Below are 22,604 nucleotides of genomic sequence, written 5' to 3'. Positions count from 1 at the left end.
GTTAGTATTAAAGTTTTTTAATATCATCAGAGATATCATTAAAATAGAGATTCAAATCTTATTATACAAAAATATCTCATTTTATGATTTAAATAGGCTAATAAAAATGAAATTACAATGGATAATTTTATATAAAATTAAAATCTTGAACTAATTTTGAAATTTAAAAATGGTTGAATATGTTTTGATCGTATGTAAACTTTTTGAATATAATTTAATCGTGATGTGCCTGAAGTCACCCATCCTTAAATTAAATATCAAAAAAATTGAAAAAAGATGTCTCATATTAGAAAAAGCTATAAAGCCACGTAAAGGTATACTAAGTTTTGCAATGCTTGCTTATATTTGATAATCAATTGTTTGATTTTGAAATTTCTGTACTTCATCAATATATCAAGGCTTAAATAGTGACTTATTTTCCAAATAATTTGCTGAAAATCAAGTGGAAAAGGTGTGGATAAATTAAGTTGACCATTGTTCATCCAGCTTTTTTTCATAATGTTTGTGTATAAGATTATATTGACATTTATGGTCTCTATTGAAAAACCTTTTTCTGATGGTGCAACAACGAAGAAACAATTGATGGACTTAACATTTAATCCAAAAAGTAATGGTATACACAAAACATTCCAAAATTATTTTGTGTTTATCTTAAATGTGCACATTTAATAAGAATCATAAGGATCATATTTATAATAGGGCAAAAATTTTCTTTTCATTCGACAGAAGAATTAGATATTAATTTTGGGAAAAATGTGTCTCAGTAAGTCATTCTTTTTGATTTATGAATGATTCCAATCCAAATTAGTTAAACTTCTTTTTGAAAAAAGTAAATTAATTTTTTTGCTCAAAATCCATTTAACGTCTGATGTTAAACATTGAAAAAGTTTGATTGAATAATTTAAATTTTCATTGAAAAATTTTTTGGTAAATAACGTTTTGATAATAAAAAACAGATGTCAGTGGTTTATACGAACTTTTTCAATAGCACGTAAAAAATATCGCTCACTCCTTGGTTCCATGCGTACCCAATTTCTTTCACATTTATTGCATATATGTTTGTACGTGCATATGGTGGGCACTCAAGAGACCTTAAAATTAGCGAGCAATATTCAATATCAAAAATTTGATTTCCAATTACCTCTAAGTATCAAGTCAAATAAACCTAAACTTAAGTTTCGACAAGGGCTAGAGAGTTACTTCTTATTTCATTTGAATTATTATAATAATTCAATAAAATTTCAACACAGAAGGATTAATAATACTTTTTCAAATTTTTTTGCATCAACAAATTGTATAACATGCTCTAAAATAGTTCATAGATGTTTAAATACATTTTTTATGACTCACAAATTTATTGTAATGATTACTTTTTGTATCATTAGTTTGATTTTACAATTATTCAAAGCAGGACCTAATTTATGTAACACGATTTTTGAAGTTGGTAATCACAAAGAAAAGTTTAAGCATATTATTCCTTTTTTATTTGCACTATATTTTATGAATTCATTTGAAAGATTTTATGAAGAAAATTCCACACTTATTATAACTTGTCAAAGTGAATTCGATAATCGAACTTCATATGAATATAGTGAACATGTTAGTATTATTGGTATTGATGTAATAGAGTCAAATGCTTTCAGTCAGTGGGTATCATTAATATCAGTAAAAATTGGAAATTATGTAAAAGAGATAGGTGAAAAAGCATTTTATCTACGTAATTCTTTGAAATTAATAGAAATTGGAGAAAATATAACCACAATCAGAAATAATGCATTTGATTTTTGTAGTGCATTAACCAATATAACAATTCCAAAATCAGTATCTTTGATTGAAGAAGCTATTTTTGCAAGATGTTCAAGTCTTCAATTTATAAATGTGTCTGAAGAAAATATTAATTATTTTGATATTAATGGAATTCTTTATGATGAAAACTTAAAGAAAATTATTTGTTACCCAGCAAAAATTGCTAATGAAACATTTGAAATTCCAAACTCAGCGATAATAATTGGATGCTATGCATTTTCTAATTGTGGATTATTAATAAATATAACAATTCCAAATTCAGTTACTTCAATTGGCGATTATGCATTTTATCAATGTGAAAAATTAAAAATAGTTTTTAATGGAGAAAACATAACAAGAATTGGAAGTTATACATTTTATCAATGTGGTAATTTAGAAACAATTAATATCGGGGAAAATGTAAACAATATTGGTGATAATGCATTTTTTTATTGCGAGAAATTAAAAGATATCACAATACCAAATTTAATCACATCAATTGAAAATTTTACTTTTTATTACTGTAAATCTTTAATATATATCGAAATTCCAATATCGGTTATTTTAATAGGAAGTAATTCCTTTGCATACTGTTCTTGTTTAAAAACAGTAATTATTGGAGAAAATATAGAATCAATTGGAAATAATGCTTTTAAGAGCTGCAAAAATCTTACTTGTGTTTATTTTACAGGTTATGAACAACCAAATTATATTGCACTGAATGCCTTTTATGATTTAAATACAGCGTATGTTATGACATCTGATTTATATCAAAGTGAAAAATTTGGCGAAATTAATGTTTTAAAAGGCTTAGCATTTGATCAATGCGATCTATATCCATGGCCTACACATACATTTACTCAAAGTAATACATTTTCACAATCTAATACGTTTTCACAATCAAATACATTTTCACAATCAGATACATTTTCACAATCAAATACATATTCCCAAAGTAATACGTTTTCACAATCAAATACATTTTCACAATCAAATACATTTTCACAATCAGATGCATTTTCACGATCTAATACATTTTCACAATCAAATACATTTACACAATCAGATACATTTTCACAATCAGATACATTTTCACGATCTAATACATTTTCACAATCAAATACATTTACACAGTCATTTCTTTTGAATTTAACCATGTCCATAACCATATTGCATTATCTATCTCTAACTCAAACATTTCTTCGCCAAACATTTATAACCAATTCATTATCAATTACATTTATTAATTCAGATTTTACTTATATTTTATCTGAATATATTTACTATGATTATATAGTTTATAAATATTCATCATATTATTTCATGTATATGCGGATCATTTGCTATTATTCTTCTAATCATTGGTATTATTATTTTTGTAACTAAAAGAAGTAAAGGAAAAAAATTAAGTTCAAGTTCGAAATCATCATCCAAAAGTCTTGCAAATGTTGGTCAAACTGAAGTTGTTAATAAAGAATTTAATAATTTTATTGTTGATGAAGCTGACCAATGGATATAATTTAAAAAAAAATGCTTCATTTAGATTTATTTATACAAAAAATTATCAAGAAAACAAAAGAAATATTTTAAAAAATTATAAAATCGGTATTGCTCATATTAAAATTTTTATACTATAAGAAAAGTGATTTACTTCAATATCAATACAAATTAAAAAAAAGAGTTGTCTATCAAAATTTGTTAACTTTGGTTTGCTTGTAATTTTTTATGTTTTTTTCCATAATATATGCATATAGCATGCTATCACAAATATTTTATAAATGAAACTTTATATTCATAATTTTTTTTTTTTTTTTTCAAATGAACTTCCTTGAATAGCATTTTTAAAAAAAATACAGTCTCTTTTGATAAGTAGCTAATCTTGAAATGTTACGTTATGATTTCGTGCTTAGAAGTAAACTTGTTTAACATTTTGTTAGTAACCAAACATTATACAAATTTTGATTGAAATTTTTAATCAATATAAATAAAAAGTTGAAACAGTTATTTTTTTTTCCATTTTCTTACATAAACAAAACATATTCTCAATGGTTGTTTTAAGCCTTTTAAAACTTTGTATAATAAGAACTAAAAATATTTTTAGTAATTTCATAATAAAATTACATTTTATAACAATTTCCTTATACATTGGTTACTTGCTCATCAGCTTCATTGAATTTTACATATTTTAAAAAGGGAACAATTGAATCATAATTCTGGTCAAACCAAAGAATTGCAAGATCTTTTCTTCGAGTATAATTTCTTGGAAAAGGTACTCCTGTTAGTTTAGACAATACAAATGCTAACGAAACTGCTCGATTAACAGTAACTTTTTTGTCAAAAAAAAGATTAAGTAATTGATCTCCCCGACTTCCTTCTGCAACAAAATCTCCTAAAAGATCATCTGCGACAGGTTTTTCCCCATCACGAGTTCTACTTGGTCTATCACAGCGTGATTTTCTGCTCATTGCAAAATTTTTTTTGCTGAGATTTTTACTTCACAAAATTTCAATTACAAAATCGCGACCAAAAAAAGGGCAATTCTTTCTTTAAACGGTCTCTTCACCGGACGTTAAGCTAAACGGGCAACTCCAATCAGAACTAAACATGGATTTTTCTCCATCACAAAGTTCAAAAGAATCAAGCAAAATGAGCAAATCAACTGAAAATGAAAGCAAGGATAATAAAAATGAATTAAATAATATTTATGATGATTTTAATGAAATTAGAAAAAAATACCATAATTTAATGGGCGTTCTTTCAAATCATATTGAAGAAGAGCAGTCTGATTATATTTCTTCTAATGAAAATTTGACTTTTGCAACAGACGAAAAATTAGAATTCGAAATACAGCAATGGAATTCAATGTGGCATCACTTAGTTTCCATGATTGGTCAAGTTGTTCCTGTTTCAAACATTCGTTTTAAAACAGGAAGTGACAAAAGAGCAATTTTAGTCGATCTTGTAAGCAAACTTTGTGACTTAGCAATTACTCCAAAGCAAACGAAAGAATATATGCGACTTAAAGAAAAATACCAAAATTGTAAACTAGAAATTAAAGAGCTTCAAGAAAAAAATCAGCAAATTTCACAAGAAATCGATGCATTACCCAAAGAAAATACAAATGACCCCGAATTAGAACGTAAAGTTCAAAAGCTTTCACAACTTATAAAAAGACAAATTCATACTCAAACAAAACTTATCCAAAATAATGAATTTGAAGCTAAAGCATTAAAGCCAATCCCAACTCATTCATTATCAGATGACAGCGGAAGCAGCGAAACATTTACTAAACATAAAACTAAAAATCATTCAATCCCAAAAAATAAGTCCATGAATCACAAGCTTGCAAAAAGTAATTTAAGCAGTGATGGATCTTATTTCGAAGGAGATTTTAGTGAGTCATCAATGCTTTCTTTTCATAGAAAGTATGAAATTGATGATTCAATAGCTGAAAAGGAAAACACATATGGATCCATCCGAAAGAGTTATGGGAACCATGTAAATCAGCTTATTAACCTTACAAATAAACTTCAAAAAGATTACAATAAGTTGAATATTCCAAAATACTCAACAAGTGATCTTTCAATTGAAGAGCTTTCTCGCTTAAACGATTCTCTTCTTTCTTCTGAAAGTAAATTTGGAGAGTACACAGAATAATTTGTTAATAAACATTTATACGAAAATAAACGTTCTACTTTTACCTTGACACTTTTTGGGTAAGTCCACTTGTTTGGTCGAATGTTCGGTTTTTTACGTTTATTTTTTTCCTTACCGTTTATTACAGACGTTTAGAAATATCAAATGTCTTCAACACCAGTAAAGAAATCCACTCCTGTTACACCAATAAAAACACCAACACCATCAACAAATAAAAGCAAATCCAAACAAAAAAATACCCAAGGAAACTTAATTGAATGGATCATTTTTATATTGATATTTGTTGTTTCTATTATTGGCGGCATTTATATAGGAAAACATCCTCAATATAAAAAACTTATGATCCCTTGTTCGGTTCTTTTGTTTGTTGTACTTTTCTTCCTTGTATATCGTATGAAAAGTAAAGCCACAAAGTTAGAGTAAAAACCTATCATCTTAATCTTTATCAAGTATTTTTTGTTTTTTAAAATAATATTTGATAATGTGATAAAAATATCAATTGACATTTTTTTTTGACCAATACTTATACAAAAAAATATTTATTCTTGACAAGTTATTAACAAATATTATAAAGAAAAAGGAATAAATCTCCCGCACATCAAACTAATAAATCAGACACAACTTATACTGTGACTACGATAGAGCACTGAAAATTGAATAATTGGAATGAAAACATAAAATTACGAAATTCTAATTAAAAATATCATTATATATTCATTTACTGAAACACGCACAAATAATATCATACATATTTTCAATCAACAATGATAGAAATTAGAGATAATAGAGATAAACCTGTTTTTATTACACAAAATTTTTGAGTGCCACAAATCCAGTATTCAAATTTAAACCATCATGTCAAATTGACGGCAACGCCATAACCACCACAAATATCCATTTTTATAAAAACTTATTTTTCTCATAATCTATTCTAAATACTTTGAATTAATTTGGAAAATATTATAATTAGATAAAATAAAATCTATATCCAGAAAAAATATTGCATACTCCTTAAACAAAATGAAATAAACCTATTTGACCAAAAAAGGTTAACTTTTTACACTTTCTGCATTTTCAATACAGCACGATTTCAAACCGATGTTTGCGCTCCTCGCAGCATACGCTCTATGCGAAGAACTTAAACCATTGATTCTCATGCCTGGACTTTATGGTTCACAAATTTATGGAACAACTGAAGATTTCGACACAAAATACTGGTATTGTGCTACATCATTAAACGACGAAGTAGTTTGGGTTGACGCAGCATATGTAATTCCACCTTTATACAACTGTTTGTTCGAAATTCTTGAAGGTTATTATGATAACGATAAGGGCATAATATCAAACAAGCCGAAATTAGATCTTCACCCACACGATTATGGAGGTGTAGAAGGTATCAGAAAGGTAATTGATGTCTTTGGTATCAAAGTTATGGAATCATTTGACTCATTAATTGATTATCTTTTAGATAAGGGTTATGAAGTACAAAAGAACTTATTCGGAGCACCGTACGATTGGAGACTCGCTGTTGCCGGCTTAAGACATACAACATTCTTCACCGATCTTAAAGCTCTTTGTGAAAAGGCATATTCCGTCAGCAAACAAAAGGTCACTGTCTTAGGTTATTCACTTGGTGGCATGATGCTTTCCCAATTCTTAGGTAACACACCCGAAATCACAACAGCATGGAAGAATAAGTACATCGACAAAGCAATATTCTTAGCACCAGCATTTGCAGGCGCCGGTGATACACTTCCAGTTTCATGGTCTCAACAATTCCCAATTGCCACCTTCCTTCAAGATGAATCTATCAAGAATGCAATCATGAATATGCCATGTGTTCATGTCTTATATCCAAACCATGTTGTCTTCAAAGGCGATACAATCATTATCACAGAGGACGGCACCAAATTAGGCCCAGAATCAGTTGCGCAATTCTTCATTGATCATCAGAAATTAGTTGGAGACTCAATCAAGATGCTCAACAAGAACCTTGAGATCTCTAAAGTTGCTCCAGCTGATCCAGGAGTTCCATTATTAATGATATACAATTCATATATCCAAACATTGATTGGCCTTAGCTTTGAAAATGGCTACGACAGTGACCCAATCAACCTCTACACATCTGGTGATGGCACAGTTCCTTCAAAGGGACCAGAATGGGGCTGCAAGAATTGGGCTGCTGATAAGGCATTGATCTGCTACGACTTCAAGAACTCCGCCAGCGACTTCAACCACGGCGGACTGGGCAAGAACGCATACGTAAAGGAACTTATCTACAACTACACAAATAACCTTTACGACGCATCTAACTGGCAGAACCAAGCACGATCAAGAATTGTAACGGCTCCTCTCGTCCTTTCTGATGAAGACAATTACCTCGTCATGGATGACGTACGTCCTCAATCAGAAGTTGACGTATAATTAATTCACTAAACCCCCTCAAGAACTTTCATTTTGACCGTTTAAGTTTTCGGTGAATGTGACGGGTCACGTTTCGAGTGATATGAGTTTTGCGTGTGAATTCGGAAGCCAATTACTGAGCACGTTACATGCAACACAAGAAACATAAAATGTGTTCATTCAATTAATAAAATATGTTTCTCTTTTTGAGAATTATTCATAAATTTTAAATATAAATTTAAATATCATAAAAATTCATGCCAAACTATTTGCTATTATGCATTATTCAACAACGCGTGTTGTTAAATTCACACCAAAATAAGAAAGTGTCCATTGGATCATCAAGAATTTTCTTTTACAACGCACCAAAACTTCTAAAGCGCTATCAAATACAAACATAGAATTTCAGATAATTAAATCATCGATTGAATATTTGTTATTTGGTGCGTTGTAACTCATCAAATATATTCCTATTTCAGACAAGTTTTTGATTATCACAACAAATTCGCCGGGATCTGATGCCAAACAAACTAAGTAATTGCCGGCGTCCATAATGCCTTTGAAGGAACTTCTCCGTAACACAATCTAAAGTATACTGAAATTATTTCTACAATGTCTTGCATCGAATTTTCAATTAAATCCAAAGTTTGAAGAATATCGGTAATAGTATCCATACGAAAGAATTCATTACCACCATTCATTAACTTTAATATGTTTTTGGTTTCAAAGAAAATCTTTTTCCATTCGTTTGTTTGTTTGACAGTTAATGATATATATCAATATTAATGTTTAAACGCGAAATTGGTATATTTTTCATCAGATTTTTTAATTACTTTATAAGGTTGAAAATTGTTTCTTATCTTATGTCTTTTTTCTATGAGTTGAAGTACTTCGTTGTTTTGAAACAATAAAGTATCTTCTTTCGATAATTGATACCCATTTCGAAATGAAATTTTTGTTAACGGAATTCAGTTTGATTTGTAAGAAAGAACCTAACATAAAATGGATTTACTAATATCGAATTCCAATTTGTTGAAAATCACAATAATGAGAATTTATAAATTCTAATAAAATTTTTATTTTCCTTTTAAACGACATTCCATTACTCGCTGTTACGACTGTCTTATTTAGATCTTAGTTTGAGTCAGTGTGTGTAAGTGTCTTATTTGATGCTTATGAACAGTTCAACTGTTCTCATTTTCAAATAATTGAAATTTCTTCATAATAAAAAAATATATTAACACGCTATAGATATTTATTTAAAATATCAAAATTTTGAATTTTTTTAGACAAATTTCATGAAATATTAAAATTTTATTTTTGACAAATATTTAAATTCATTATAATCGTTATCATGTGAAATGTTATATGAAAATGAATTATGTTTTACTTGTTGTTCGTATTCGGAAAATCAAAAGAATGTACAGACTTATATAGTTGGCAATATAAATGCGAAGATGGAGACCCATCAAATATTACTTGGGCAAAGGAACACTGCTTGAAAAATTATTATTGGAATCAAACATGTGAAGTTTTTGACGATGTTATTTGTGATGGAAATCGCACATTTACAATACAGAAATGGTGTCCAAATCAAAATGGTGCACATTATGGATTAGCTGTTTTATTATCTTTTTTCTTTGGATTTTTTGGAGTTGACAGATTTTATCTCGGATATTATACATATGGAATTCTTAAGCTTTTTACGTGCGGAATGTTTTTGTTCGGATACTTTGTTGATTGTATTTTAATATCATTCCAGATTGTTGGACCAGCAGATGGAAGTGGATATAGAGCATTAAAGCCATTTCCTTTTTTAACAAAAAATAATCACTCAGATATTTTTTAATTCATCTAAATATAATGATGTCAAGTACAAAATTTTTGTTCATTCTAAAAACTAAATAAAGTATATGTTATGGTTCTTATTTGATGCTTTGGTTGGTAATGATTCTTCATTTGACTGTACATCCCAAAATTAAATGATCATTTTGATGTTTTTATTTTTTGATACTTTTTCAGGAGAGAATTATAAGAGCTGTTATAAGCTGATTCGCGATATATTTGAAAAAAAATGAAAATGTATATTTGTTATAACATTGCATATTTTCACATGTATGAATTTTTCTTATAAAAAAGGCAATAGTTTCAATTTTTTATAAGAAAAATTGTTGGGTTTTACAAGATTTATATTTATTGATTGAGAAATAATATTAAAGCTGTCTTTGCCTTTGTCGTTGTTTGTCACGCTTCTGTTGTTTTTTGCTTACATCTTTCTTCATAACCATTCCTGGTCGCTTTTGCTTATTTTGCTTCTTAGGCTTTTCTTTCAGTTCTCTGGATTGCTGCTTTCGAGATAATATCTTTTCCTTCTTCTGCCTTTGCTCATCAAGGCTATCTCTGATTCGTTGCAATTCTTCATCAGTACGAACCATCTCTGCAAACATATCTGGAGGACGCTCAATTAGGATTTTATTTTTAAGCATAATTTCCTTTGCTTCAGTTACACCTTCGAGCGCTAATGTCAAAAACTCTTGTTCGTAATCACCTGTAAGATCTGGTGATCTTGAAAAATTCATCGAAAAAGTTTCAACAAAATTAGTGTTTTCGTCTCCTAGATCTTCATGAAGGTCTTTAAGTTTTTGCTCGAATAAATTTTTACATTCTTCTTCAGTAAGCTTTTTCTTCATTTTTAGGCGACCAAAGCGTCACTTTTTAATTTACATGATCTTAAAAAAATTAACAAAACAAAAATAAAGCTTTATGGAATTTTTAATGAACTAATTTTTAGTCAAAGATGTATATATATATATATAAATAACAAGAAAGATTTCTTCCACTTTTTTTTCTTACAACGTTGTTATATATTTCTTAAAGCATTTATTGTCTTAACAAAATATTTATCCAAATAACAAACGCATTGCAAGGAAAGTAAATATTATATTAATCGAAAGATATTACAGTAAAAATGCATTATTTTTCCAAAAAGCAAAAGAAAGATATTTTAATTTTTAAATAAGTATAACATGTTTACCTTGAGCAGTACTGCTTTTATCTGTGATAATACCTTATTATCTCCATGAGAATAGGAAAAAACAAGAAAAAAGACGTTAAGTCACTTCAACTTATTCATATTATACCATCCAAAGTTTGTTATATAGCATTGCAAAACAAGGAAGCAACGTCCGTATTTTGTTACCTGAGAGCGATACGAACATTAGCTTAAGTCTGAAATGGGCATCTACAATTGCATCTTGTTTGAACAAATAAATTCAATAACAAATAATCGTTTTTGACTTTCGGGATATTTAAACTTTTTCATATAACACAATCAATTTTTTGAATAAATTTGCAAAAATGATAATCCCCAAAATCTTAGATGTTTTATTTGGATTATCACTTATTGCTCTTATTGTAACATCGGTGTATGCTTTCTTTCTAACGCACAGAATTCATTTGTTTGTTTAGTTTTTAACAACAGTCTAATTATTTCAAATAGATCACTTTTCCCTGAATTAGAACTCACATCTGGAATCACAAACCTACGTTTAGGTAGTGTTGTTGACAGTATTGTTATCATATTTATTTGTTTTATTTTATTCGTCAGATATTTTCTTCCTCTTGAAAAAAACAAAAAAACCGTATTTTTAGTTTCTAACACATAGATTGGTTATGGTGTATGGTCAAATTTTCTGTTTAATATTTTAATGGCAATAATTGTTTTCTTTTTTGCGGGAATTTTAGGTGTTGTAACATCATGCTTTCACATATTAGTCACAACTATGTATCTCATTTTTACACTTTGGTTCAAAAAAAGGAAAAAAGATATTATTTTGAAGGAGGAAGAAGATGAAAGCGAACATACTGAATAAAACTGTAATTATTTAACTTAAAAATTTTTGCTATATTATGTTTACTTTATGAGCATCAAAAGTATTATCAACAGTTTTTGAGCATCAAATTAAGTTAATCTGATTCTAAGATAAACTGCTAAAATTTGAATCCAATTATATAAAATTGAATTTATTTTAGCATTTTAGTGAATAATTCCAATATATATTTTATTTCACGATTTAACTTCAGTCTTTTTTCATCTGCAACTACAACATGAGAAACCGTTTAATACGCGACCGTTAACATTAGAGGCTTCAGCGATGGAGGGTCGTTTTGATGAAAGCCAACTTGATGATATTCTTTCAAGATCTATGCGACTTGAAACATTATCACAGTTTCAAATACAGATGCCTCTTACAGATATTATTCATTCTACAAGGATGATTCAAAAAGATCAAAATAATGATGATGCAATTCGTAAAGGGCAACATTTCCTTGCAGGCAATGAGGACTTTCCTCGTTCAGCTGAAATTCTGCGAAATCTAAAAATTGAAACTGTCGAAGAAGATAATTATTTATCATTTAGCGATAGAAGCCAAGAATGTTATCAAACATCAATTGTATCTTCCATAACTAATGTACACCAAATTACGCATAAGCAATTTCAGAATTTCTTCAATGAAAATTTACAAAATTATATACAAGGTCATCATGAAAGTGTTGAGCAATCATCTATTGCTGTTCCTGTCAATCAAATTGAAGGGAAAGTTCTTGAAGGCACCAAAATGGAACTTACATCTTCTGCTAATTCGTTTATTATTGCTTTAACAAGTAATCCTAACGATATACTTGAAGGCTTTTTGGAGACTGTTTCCTCTCCTTTGTTTTCTTACCTCGGCGAGCTTCAAAAACCATATTGTGACATATTTATTATTCTGAATACATTACGTAAATATCCAAGTGACATTATTGCCGGGTCCCTTGAATTCCTTGAAGAAAAAGCTAAACGATTTATTCAAATTGAAGTTAACTCTAATCTTAGTAAAGCTAAACGTGGAGGAACAATTGGAATAATCCAAACAATCCAAGGATATTTGAATATTCAAAGGCACAAATTCTATCAAAGTTCTTGGGCAGTTATATATTATGCTTTGCGATGTGGGGAAATTAATTCCGCACTTGAATATGCAAATGCACATAGTACTGATTTTGATAACGATGTAATACTAGCATTAAAGCTTCGAAGCATGGGCCACGAGCTTGACGAGTCACGTTATAATTCCTTGGTGTCCTCCCTTAACAGGGAGGCCACACTTGTCACTCAAGATCCATTCAAAATTCTATCGTTGGCGGTTTTAACGGGCTCCCGCATAATCCCATCAAACGATGTTATAAACACTATTGAAGATTGGCTTTGGTTAATGTTACATCTTAATCCTGACTTAAATAGTATTTCGAATGAATTCCATGAAAAGAATGTAGTTTTTAGTGATTCTTCTAATCCATTTTTACATGGCCAAATTTTATTGTTAATTGGTCAATTTGAAGAAGCTGCTGAAATCTTTTTAAATGATAGCAATAATATCCAATGCAATTTGCATTCAGTTTTAATTATGCATATCACCAAATTTATCAGTTCCAAATTGTTATACAATAACATTAAATCACCATTACTAGACTATGCTAAAAAGCTATTTAAAGCTAGTCCCTTAAATTCCATCCGATATTTATCATATATTGATTCATCAGCAGATCGAATTAAAGCGATTTCAGACCTAATCATTGAAGTTGATAATGGGGAAATAATCTTTAATTCTCAAACCGAAATGTCATATATCTCACAAATATTAATTTATTCCGAACAAAACTTAGTCTTAGAAACTGCTGCTAAAGAGTCTGAACTCCAAGACCAGCTTACAAAATCGAGTAAGTTTTATCGATTGATTCCAGATTATTCATCTGTCATCAGAATTGAATGCAAAAAATTATGCCAATATATTCAAGGGTTTATAAACAATGACATCGTACCGAACATTATTTTGACATACAATGAAATGTCAAAATATCAAATTGACATAAACCCGCAACTTTTTGAAGATTTCAGAGCTTTATTACGTATCGGCTGTGCATTTCGGTTATTTAACGTCGATAAAATCGATGCTTATCAAAAGGCATTAAATGAAATCGAGGCTTCGGAACTAATTCCTCTCTCCAAGTTAAGGGTTAAGGAATTCACGGAAAGATTAAAGCATAGAAATGATTTCGTGAAAAATGTATTGCCGGCAACAATCATTATGAACATGAAGGCTTTAGTAAAAGTTAATAGTTTGGAAAAAAATATGGCCGAAGGAATTAAAGAACGAAGTGACGCTTTAATGGCTTTCGCTGGAATGTTGGAAATGCCAACAAAAATGCAAAAAGAACTTTTGGATTTACAATTGGAATTCGTTTGGGAATAATTATTATAAATAAAAATATTAAATGAAAAATATTTTTTTTAATAAAGTTAAAGGAGTGCATTAATATAATCATTTACAAAAGAGAACAAATTATTATGGCTTCTCCTTAAGCCCAAAACAGTGATTTCCAAAAAATTAGTAAAACAAATTACTTATTGATTTTTTGACTTCTTAATTGGCCATATATAGATTTTTGTCATTTTTATGAAAACGTGACCGTTTATATTCGGACCCAAAAAAATTCAAAGCATACTCAAATTTTCAGAATAACGATAAATATTTTGAATACCATTCAAACTTGCACACCAAATTGCCTGTTTTTCAGAGTGTATCGTTGATGCCCACCCCCATTCAATTTTGCCCATGGGCAGCCTTGTGAACCATGGAGCCTGGTTAAAGTTAAAATGGAATATTTTATCATGTTCATATTATTTGTATGACATTATTTCATTTAATTGCCAAAAATTTCAAAATGGGATTTTAAAATATGATAATTCACTAAATAGCATTTATTTAATATTTTATATTAAATAGGTTTAAACTGAGTTCTTTCATATATTTTCAGTGCGATTATTTTGTGAACCATTAGAAGCATTTTATTTAAATCATATCCATTTATCTGTTTCATTATTTATAAGATTAGAGTGATTCCTTTGTCAACATTTTCTGATATATTATATGAAGAAGATTTAGATGGAACATTAGAAGTTGATTTTGAAATATTATTTTGACCTTTGCGGATTACAAATAATCAATAAAATTACGATAACAGAACCACATATAATACCAATTAAAACATTTGTCGGAATTTGATTTTCTTGTGTTTTAGTTTGTGGAAATATAGTAAAGTAATTGGAATAATAGAAATAATAAGTAGAATATTGCTAAATAGAATATTCGTAATATATAAATTGAGAGTTAATATATGTCGATATTGAATCAGTATAAGTAAAGGTGAATGAATGCGTTGAAAATTTATTATGTAATGTTAATGTTTGCGTAATTGAATAAGTTTTCGTTAATATATATGAAAACGAAAATGTTGTTGGAAAATGTGATAAGTCTGCAAATGTATTCGACTTGGTAAATGCGTTCGATTTAGTAATTGCATGTGTATTAGAAAATGTGTTTGGCTTAGTAAATGTATCGGAATTAGAAAAGGAATTAGTAAATGGATGTGTTGGCCATTGATACGCTTCGCAATCTTCAATTGAAGAACCTTTGGATACGCTAAGATTACCAAATGTTATGTTTTGATATAAATCTGATGTCATAACATATTTCGCTGGTGTATCAACAAAAGAATTGGGATCTATTTCTATTGGATGTTGATATCCAGTGAAATAAATACATTTGAGATTTTTACATTGAAATGCAGAACCTCCAATTGAAGTTACATTTTTCCCAATAATAACTGTTGTCAAATTATCACAATATTGAAATGCAGATGGTCCAATTGATATTACTGAATCAGGAATTGTAATATTAGTTAATAAATAACATTCAAAAAATGCATGGCCCTCAATTGTGTTAACATTTTCACCAATAATAACTGTTTCTAAATTAAAACAGTAACCAAATGCAAACGAGTTAGTTATTAAAAATCCAGAAAATGCATAATTTCCGATTGTATTAACAGTTTCTGGCATTTCAAATGTTTTGTTCGTAATTCCTATTGGATAACAAACAATTGTTGTAAAGTTTTTATCATAAAGTACTCCATTATCACTATTAGAATAATTTTTATTTTCTTTCGATACATTGATAAATTGAAGACTTGAACATCCTTTAAAAACACCTGATCCAATGAATGTTACTGATTTAGGAATTGGTATGTTTTTTAAAGATTTGCAATATATGAATGCATTAGAACTGATTATTTCCACATTTTCTCCAATAAGAACTATTTCCAAGTTATTACATTGATAAAATGCAAATTCTTTTATTATTGTAACTGACCATGGAATTGTTATATTTTTTAACCAACAACATCCATAAAATGCAGAAGTTTCTATAATTGTAACAGTGTTTCATTTGTAATTCCTGCTGGATAACAAATAAGGGTTGAGATATTCCAATCATAAAGAATACCATTATCACTGTTATAATAATTGTTATTTTCATCTGATACATTAATAAATTCTAGACCTGAACATCCTATAAAAACATTTGTTCCAATAGAATTTACTGTATTAGTGCACTTCCTTCAATTGTTGTGATAGGTTCATTAATTTGTACTGAAACACTACTTTGAATAATCTTAATACCAGATATCATAAGATATTGAGTTTAACTTTTATATTCCTCTCTGTCTTTATATTCAGTCTCATTAGATATATTGAGTGTATTTGTTGCATTGACGAATGTTTCTAATGACAGCGTGAAAAAGAAAACAAATGAAATAAGAAAATCTTTGTGATAAATTCCTTTGGAAATAATATTTTTAATTCTATGCATATTCTTAAATATAATCGAAAACAAAATCAAAATACAAAAAAAAAGCTTGATAAAAAATAAAGAAGTTTGAGGAAAATCGAAAAAGAAACTTAAGAACTTATGAAAATTAGAAGAACATATATAGTTGCAGTGATAAATTCCTAATGTAATCTTCTGTTTAACGTTGAATAAAAAGGCATTTAAACTCTATAATGGAATAAGTATCAATGTTCCACAAATACATATTCCCAAAATAATTTATCAATAATTAATATTTATTGAATCTGTTTAACCGTTATAGATCCATCATTTCCACACAACACCAACAACTGTCCATTCTGTATGTACGAACACAAACATATATCCTTTTCATCGTTACATTCGTCCAATTTTCCATTTACCAAATCGAAGACATAAATTTTATTTTCGCATGAATATAATAAAATTTTATCATCATCAACAAATTCCCAACATTTTACTTTAAACTGTAAGAAAACTTTTGAAAATTTATCATTTTCGAATATATCAATTTCGCCATTTTCGCATAAACATAACAAAGATTTATTATTATTAACATTTGGTATTAATTTTATAATATTTAAATTATTATGATCGAATTTAATTAATTTTTCGTTTTGTATATTATATGAATAAAGATTTCCATCATTACAACTTAAATAAAACAAATCATTTATATAAGTTGAAGACAAAACTTTTAATTCATAATTAATATCTATATCCCATTCAGATATTAATTTTTGTGTCTTTAAATTCCATAATTTTATCGAACCATTCGATGTAACAGTATAAAAATGCTCTTCATCAATAAACAATGAATTAAAAATCAAATTTTCTTCATCAAATCGAAAGTCAACTCTAAACATATAATTAATTTGATTCTTTATAGGTTCCCAAAAGAATATACATCCATCATTTGCTGATACTACTATATGATCATTTCCATTTAATACAATTAAAATAGGTTTCGATAGTTTCGATTGATATATTTTCTAGTTTATATTCGATGATATCCAATTTTTCATCGATATATAATATATTATTATTATTTGTAGTAAAACTTATTCCATTATTACAAGATAAATATTTAAATGTTTCATTATTTGTTAAAACATTTTTATGGAAACTTTCAATAATTTCTTTTTCTTTTATGTTGTTTGAATTCCTATGTCGTCTAACAATAGCATCATCTTGTTCTGCTGGTGATATTGATTGTTCTTGTTGTTGTTCATATATTAAATCTCCTAAACTTTCATCATAATCAATGGAAGATCCATACATTAGTGTTGTAGCAAATGATATGAAATAATTATTAATATTATTTTGAATTTTTAGGTTATTGAACTTAAATTTAAATAAAACAACAAATTTAAAATTAGTGTACAAAAGAAAAATATCATAAATATCATTAAAGCAATAAATAATATTGTTTATTATATTCTGAACAATGTTATTAAAATCATGAAGAAATTCAGCACAAACATAATCTGTATAAGATAATAAAAAGCATCAGCTTCTTTTATCTTTTGCAATTCCATTTCATTCATTGCTTGTGCTAAAACATTAATTTGTGCATATTCTATGAGAATATATAAATTTTCTTTATCTGAAAAAAAATTTGATATTTTATTGTTATTTTGTTTAATTAATTTCTCGAAAATTTCATCCGGCCCTTTTAATTTTTTAAAATCGTCTAAAGAATGTTTATTAATTGGTATTTGTTTTAAGGCATAACAAATTGATGATGTTTTGGGTTCTGTAAAAATAATATTTTGACATTTTTCTTTGTAATTGTTTGAATTTTGATCTCCTCTTCAGAAAAGTGATGTTTTTTTAACTTTTTGTAAATAATTGGCAAAATTTCGTCATAATTTGTTATGGATTTACATTTTTTGATTTTCTTGAATAGAGAATTCATCTGACGAATAAATGGTACCGCAAGTATATCGTTTGTTGTTGGTCTTTTCTTGGGGTTAATTGATAGCATTCTTGAAATAAGTTTTTCTATGTTTTGATTATAATGTTTTGGGATAGGTGGATATTTTCCTTTCTTAATATCTTTACGTAGTGATGCAAGGGAGTTGTTGACTTTAAAAGGTGGTGTACGTGCACATAATTCATAGAGAATACAACCTAAAGACCAAATATCAGTTTTATAGTCATACGAACTAAAGTCAATGAGCTCAGGTGACATATATAATGGCGTCCCTACATGTGTTAAACAATGTTGATGGATAGATTCCAATATTTGAATACTATCAAAATCAGCAAGTTTGATGTTATTACTTTCATCAAGTAATATGTTTTGTGGTTTTAAGTCACAATGAATAATTTTATTCTCATGAAGATATTTGATTGCACTTGATATTTGAATAAAATAATGTAACACTTGAGCTTCTGGCATTTCTTTATGCAGGTAGTTTATCATTTTTGCTAAATTTCCTCCTTTGGCATATTCCATAATAACATTTACATTTCTTGTGTTTTCGAAACATTCGTATACCTGCACAATATTTGGGTGAGTAAATGTTTTAAAGGTTTCATATATACTTGTAATATTATCAACTTCTTCATGACAAAAATAAATCGGTATTTTTTTGAGTGCATACATTTCTTTTGTTGAAATGTGCTGTACAAGTAATACTTTCCCATTGAATTCATTACTAATTTTTTGAATTTTCCTATATTTTTCCATTCATATATTTTGTTCCCGCATAAACGTTCTAAATTTTTTGTTAAGTTTACGCGTATAAAAATTTTCGGTTTCTCACAAATATTGAGGATAAATTATAATAAAAATCAGATTCGAAAACTCATTTGTAATTGTTTGGTTCTTTTTGGCCATAAATTTCGTGTCGAATTAAGCCCAAAAGTAAAAAGCAGGAACTTCAGTATGATTTAGTACAAGTTTCAATTTTAGTGTATTCCGAGAACGAAATCAAATTTTTAGCAATATATATGTATGATCATTCATTTTATTGAAGGATAGGATAATAAGATATATCTTATTAAATTAATATTAGAAATATATATATCAAATTTATTTATATATTCAAATCAAAACATGTTTTCTTTCGAATTTATTTTATTAATAATTTAGAATATGATCTTTGATATTTGCCAATTAGAGATTATCATTACTTCTAACCATATTCATCAAATAATGCCTGATACAAAATCTGATTATCATGATCATTATTTGATTCCTTCAACAAATTCCTCAAAAAAACAAAATTTGATATCCAATGATAGTTCAAGGTTAATGACATTTACATACTCACAATCGAATACATATTTTAATTCAAATACATTTTTCTTTTCGAATGCATTTTCTAATTTGAATAAACTTACAAATTCAAACACATTTACGAAATCATTTTTGATAAATTCTTCATTAACATTTGTATAATTGCAATCATTTGTTTCCTTCGTTTTCATTTCAAAACATATTCTCAATTTTTCTTTTTTTTTAAAATGATCTTCATCACATGCACATTATTGAAATGAAACTTAAAGTTTGATGTATTCCAAGTAAATACCTATACAAAGTATAATAAAGTCACTATTTAATTGGACAAAGAATTGATTTGCATTATTCAAAATTATGAAAAAAAATTTTTAAATTATTTCCGTTAAATTTGACTACCCCCATAACGTTCGCCAATATAGGCGGTTAGACAAGTATGTCAGATTCATTCAGAATTCTATCGTTATTTAAAAGTGCCTGGCAAACAACCGTTTATGGGGCACCCTCCAAATGCCACTTTTTTAAGCGCGGTAATCTTCTCCGGTTATTGTTTGGAGAATCAGAGTTTAAATTGTGTGAAAATTTATCAAATGTTACTATTGTTGCCAACACTTTTTTGTTGGAGTTTTTCTTATAATACACTTGATAATATTATTGTATTTATGTATTTATACTTTGCTTTGTCAACATATTTGTTAATAGGTAAAATGTATAATGTATATTGCGATTTTGATGATTTTCATATGCTTGTATGTTTATATCAACTTTTGTTTTGGTAATTTTCTTTCTAATGTTTTCTGTGAACGTTTGGTCTTTGAGTTGATTTTGATTATTAGCAATATACGCTTCATTTCCATTTCTTATTGAAAGTGAAGATTTGATGTTTATGGAAGAAGATTTTGATTGAGAATTTTCGTTTATATTTTTTGCACGAAGTAAATTTACTATTTCTGTGTAACCTAATTGTTATGCAATTTGAAGTGCTGTTTCAAATTATTAAAACATATATTAAATTATTAAAACATATTCCAAATTATTAAAACATATATTAAATTATTAAAACATATATTAAATTATTCAAATGAATATTTTTTGCATTAACCAATTCTTTCTTTATCTAAAAGTAATTTTACTATTTCTATATTATTATTTTTAACTGCTATATGAAGTGCTGTTTCAAATTATTAAAACACATTTCAAATTATTATAACATATTACAAATTATTAAAAAATATTACAAATTATTAAAACATATTCTAAATTATTAAAACAAATCCAAAATTATTCAAATGAATAGTTTTTATATTAACATACATTCATTAGTAAATATTTAAAGCATTTAATTGATCTAAAGAATGCTGCATAATCAATTAATGAAACATTCTTTTGATTAATAAATGAACATCTTTCATAAAGTGATGGTTCATTTGTTTGATTAAAATCAAAGTTTGTTTGTGATGATATTTCTTGAAGTTTTTCTATTTCGTCATTTCGAATTATTTTCGCAATTTCATTTGGGTTAACTCCTTCTTTAATATATTTCTTATGAAGTTCCCAATCATTCTCTGAAAGTTCTTCATAATGATCTCTAAAGTATCTTTCTATTGGATCACTTCGATCAGACCCAAATACTGAATGATTTTGGTTTTCTTCTTTTGCTTTATAATGCGAAAAATATTTCGATTTAATATTTTTAGTGATATTTTTATCAATTAAATTTTGTTCAATCATTTGTTCGATTAAATAATATGATTCTTGTGTGTTCATTGTAGATATACGTTTGATAAAAATTGAAATTAGTTTAGCAATATTTTTAATTTCTTCTTCTTTCGTTTGAAGTGTTTTTAAAAAATTTAAGTAAATATCGAATACACACTTTGGTGATGAAAATGCATTATAAATGATGTTAGTTGTAATAATATTAAATGTGTAGGGATAATTTGAATCGAATAATTCCAATATTTTTTTAACAGACGGCTGAAAGTTTTCTCAAGCTCAATTTGGAATTTCAAGCAGGATGATAAATTATTCAAATTTTTATCTCCTGTGTTTATGGCAGTATCATCATTAAGCATGTGCTTTAGCGAAATCATAGCTTTAAATAAAATGAGACAAACCACATATTGTCTTACTTTAAAAGATTAATTTTTGATATTTTTAGTGATTTCAATTTTTTTTGAAAATATTAGGAGTTTGATAAGAAATGCATTAAGCCCAGCTACTGCTATTAAAATTCTATGTCATATTCTAAAAAAAGATGTTACTTGAAAAATGAACAATTGCAAAAAGTTATTCAAAAAATACCTATTTGTAACAAGATATGTCTTCAAATTAAATGTAACCAAGCACACATTGACTAAATTTGTATCTTTAAAATTTAAAAAATATTGATATTTTTATTGATTATAATTTTTTTGGGAAATTTTAAAAAACTTGAAAATAAATGCATTTCTATCCAACTGCTATTATTAAAGTTCTTATTTCATGTACTAAAAAAAGATGTGTAGCCGTATGAAAAAGCTCTATCCACCCCATTTTTCCAAATGTTTAACAAAAATTATCCACAAAACCATGTTGTTTAGTCAGTCACGTACAATTGTCTGGTGTAATACTCAACTATCCAATGAATCTCATTACTCATATTAGATAATCATTCTTTGAATTTGTTCAAAAACCTGTTAAACCTGTCTCACTGTGAATTAGTTAACATACCTGTTTGTTGGTTTCTGTTCCATGTGCTACTTTGATGAGAATATTACCTTGAT

At 27.6% G+C, this 22,604-nt stretch overlaps 4 protein-coding genes across 4 annotated transcripts; 3 read left to right on the top strand and 1 right to left on the bottom strand.

Annotated features, from left to right (window-relative positions):
* Positions 1-4,668: 4,668 nt before the first annotated feature.
* Positions 4,669-5,442, top strand: GO595_001401 (uncharacterized protein; the record flags this gene model as incomplete). Its single annotated transcript, XM_067914196.1, has 1 exon — positions 4,669-5,442. The coding sequence occupies one exon, from the start codon at positions 4,669-4,671 to the stop codon at positions 5,440-5,442; it is 774 nt and encodes a 257-aa protein (XP_067778393.1).
* Positions 5,443-6,540: 1,098 nt separating this feature from the next.
* On the top strand, positions 6,541-7,866 carry GO595_001400 (Lecithin:cholesterol acyltransferase family protein; the record flags this gene model as incomplete). Its single annotated transcript, XM_067914195.1, has 1 exon — positions 6,541-7,866. One exon carries the CDS (start codon positions 6,541-6,543, stop codon positions 7,864-7,866), a length of 1,326 nt encoding a protein of 441 aa, XP_067778392.1.
* A 2,192-nt stretch (positions 7,867-10,058) lies between these two features.
* Positions 10,059-10,535, bottom strand: GO595_001399 (putative rRNA-processing protein EBP2-like; the record flags this gene model as incomplete). Its single annotated transcript, XM_067914194.1, has 1 exon — positions 10,059-10,535. One exon carries the CDS (start codon positions 10,533-10,535, stop codon positions 10,059-10,061), a length of 477 nt encoding a protein of 158 aa, XP_067778391.1.
* A 1,515-nt stretch (positions 10,536-12,050) lies between these two features.
* Positions 12,051-14,138, top strand: GO595_001398 (nuclear pore complex protein Nup93-like; the record flags this gene model as incomplete). Its single annotated transcript, XM_067914193.1, has 1 exon — positions 12,051-14,138. One exon carries the CDS (start codon positions 12,051-12,053, stop codon positions 14,136-14,138), a length of 2,088 nt encoding a protein of 695 aa, XP_067778390.1.
* Positions 14,139-22,604: the final 8,466 nt, after the last annotated feature.

The sequence above is a fragment of the Histomonas meleagridis genome (assembly GCF_020186115.1).
Source record: "Histomonas meleagridis strain 2922-C6/04-10x chromosome Unknown contig_14, whole genome shotgun sequence".
Taxonomy (NCBI): Eukaryota; Parabasalia; order Tritrichomonadida; family Dientamoebidae; genus Histomonas; species Histomonas meleagridis.
The sequence above is the reverse complement of the archived record's forward strand: the minus strand, read 5'-3'. Positions and strand labels throughout refer to the sequence as shown.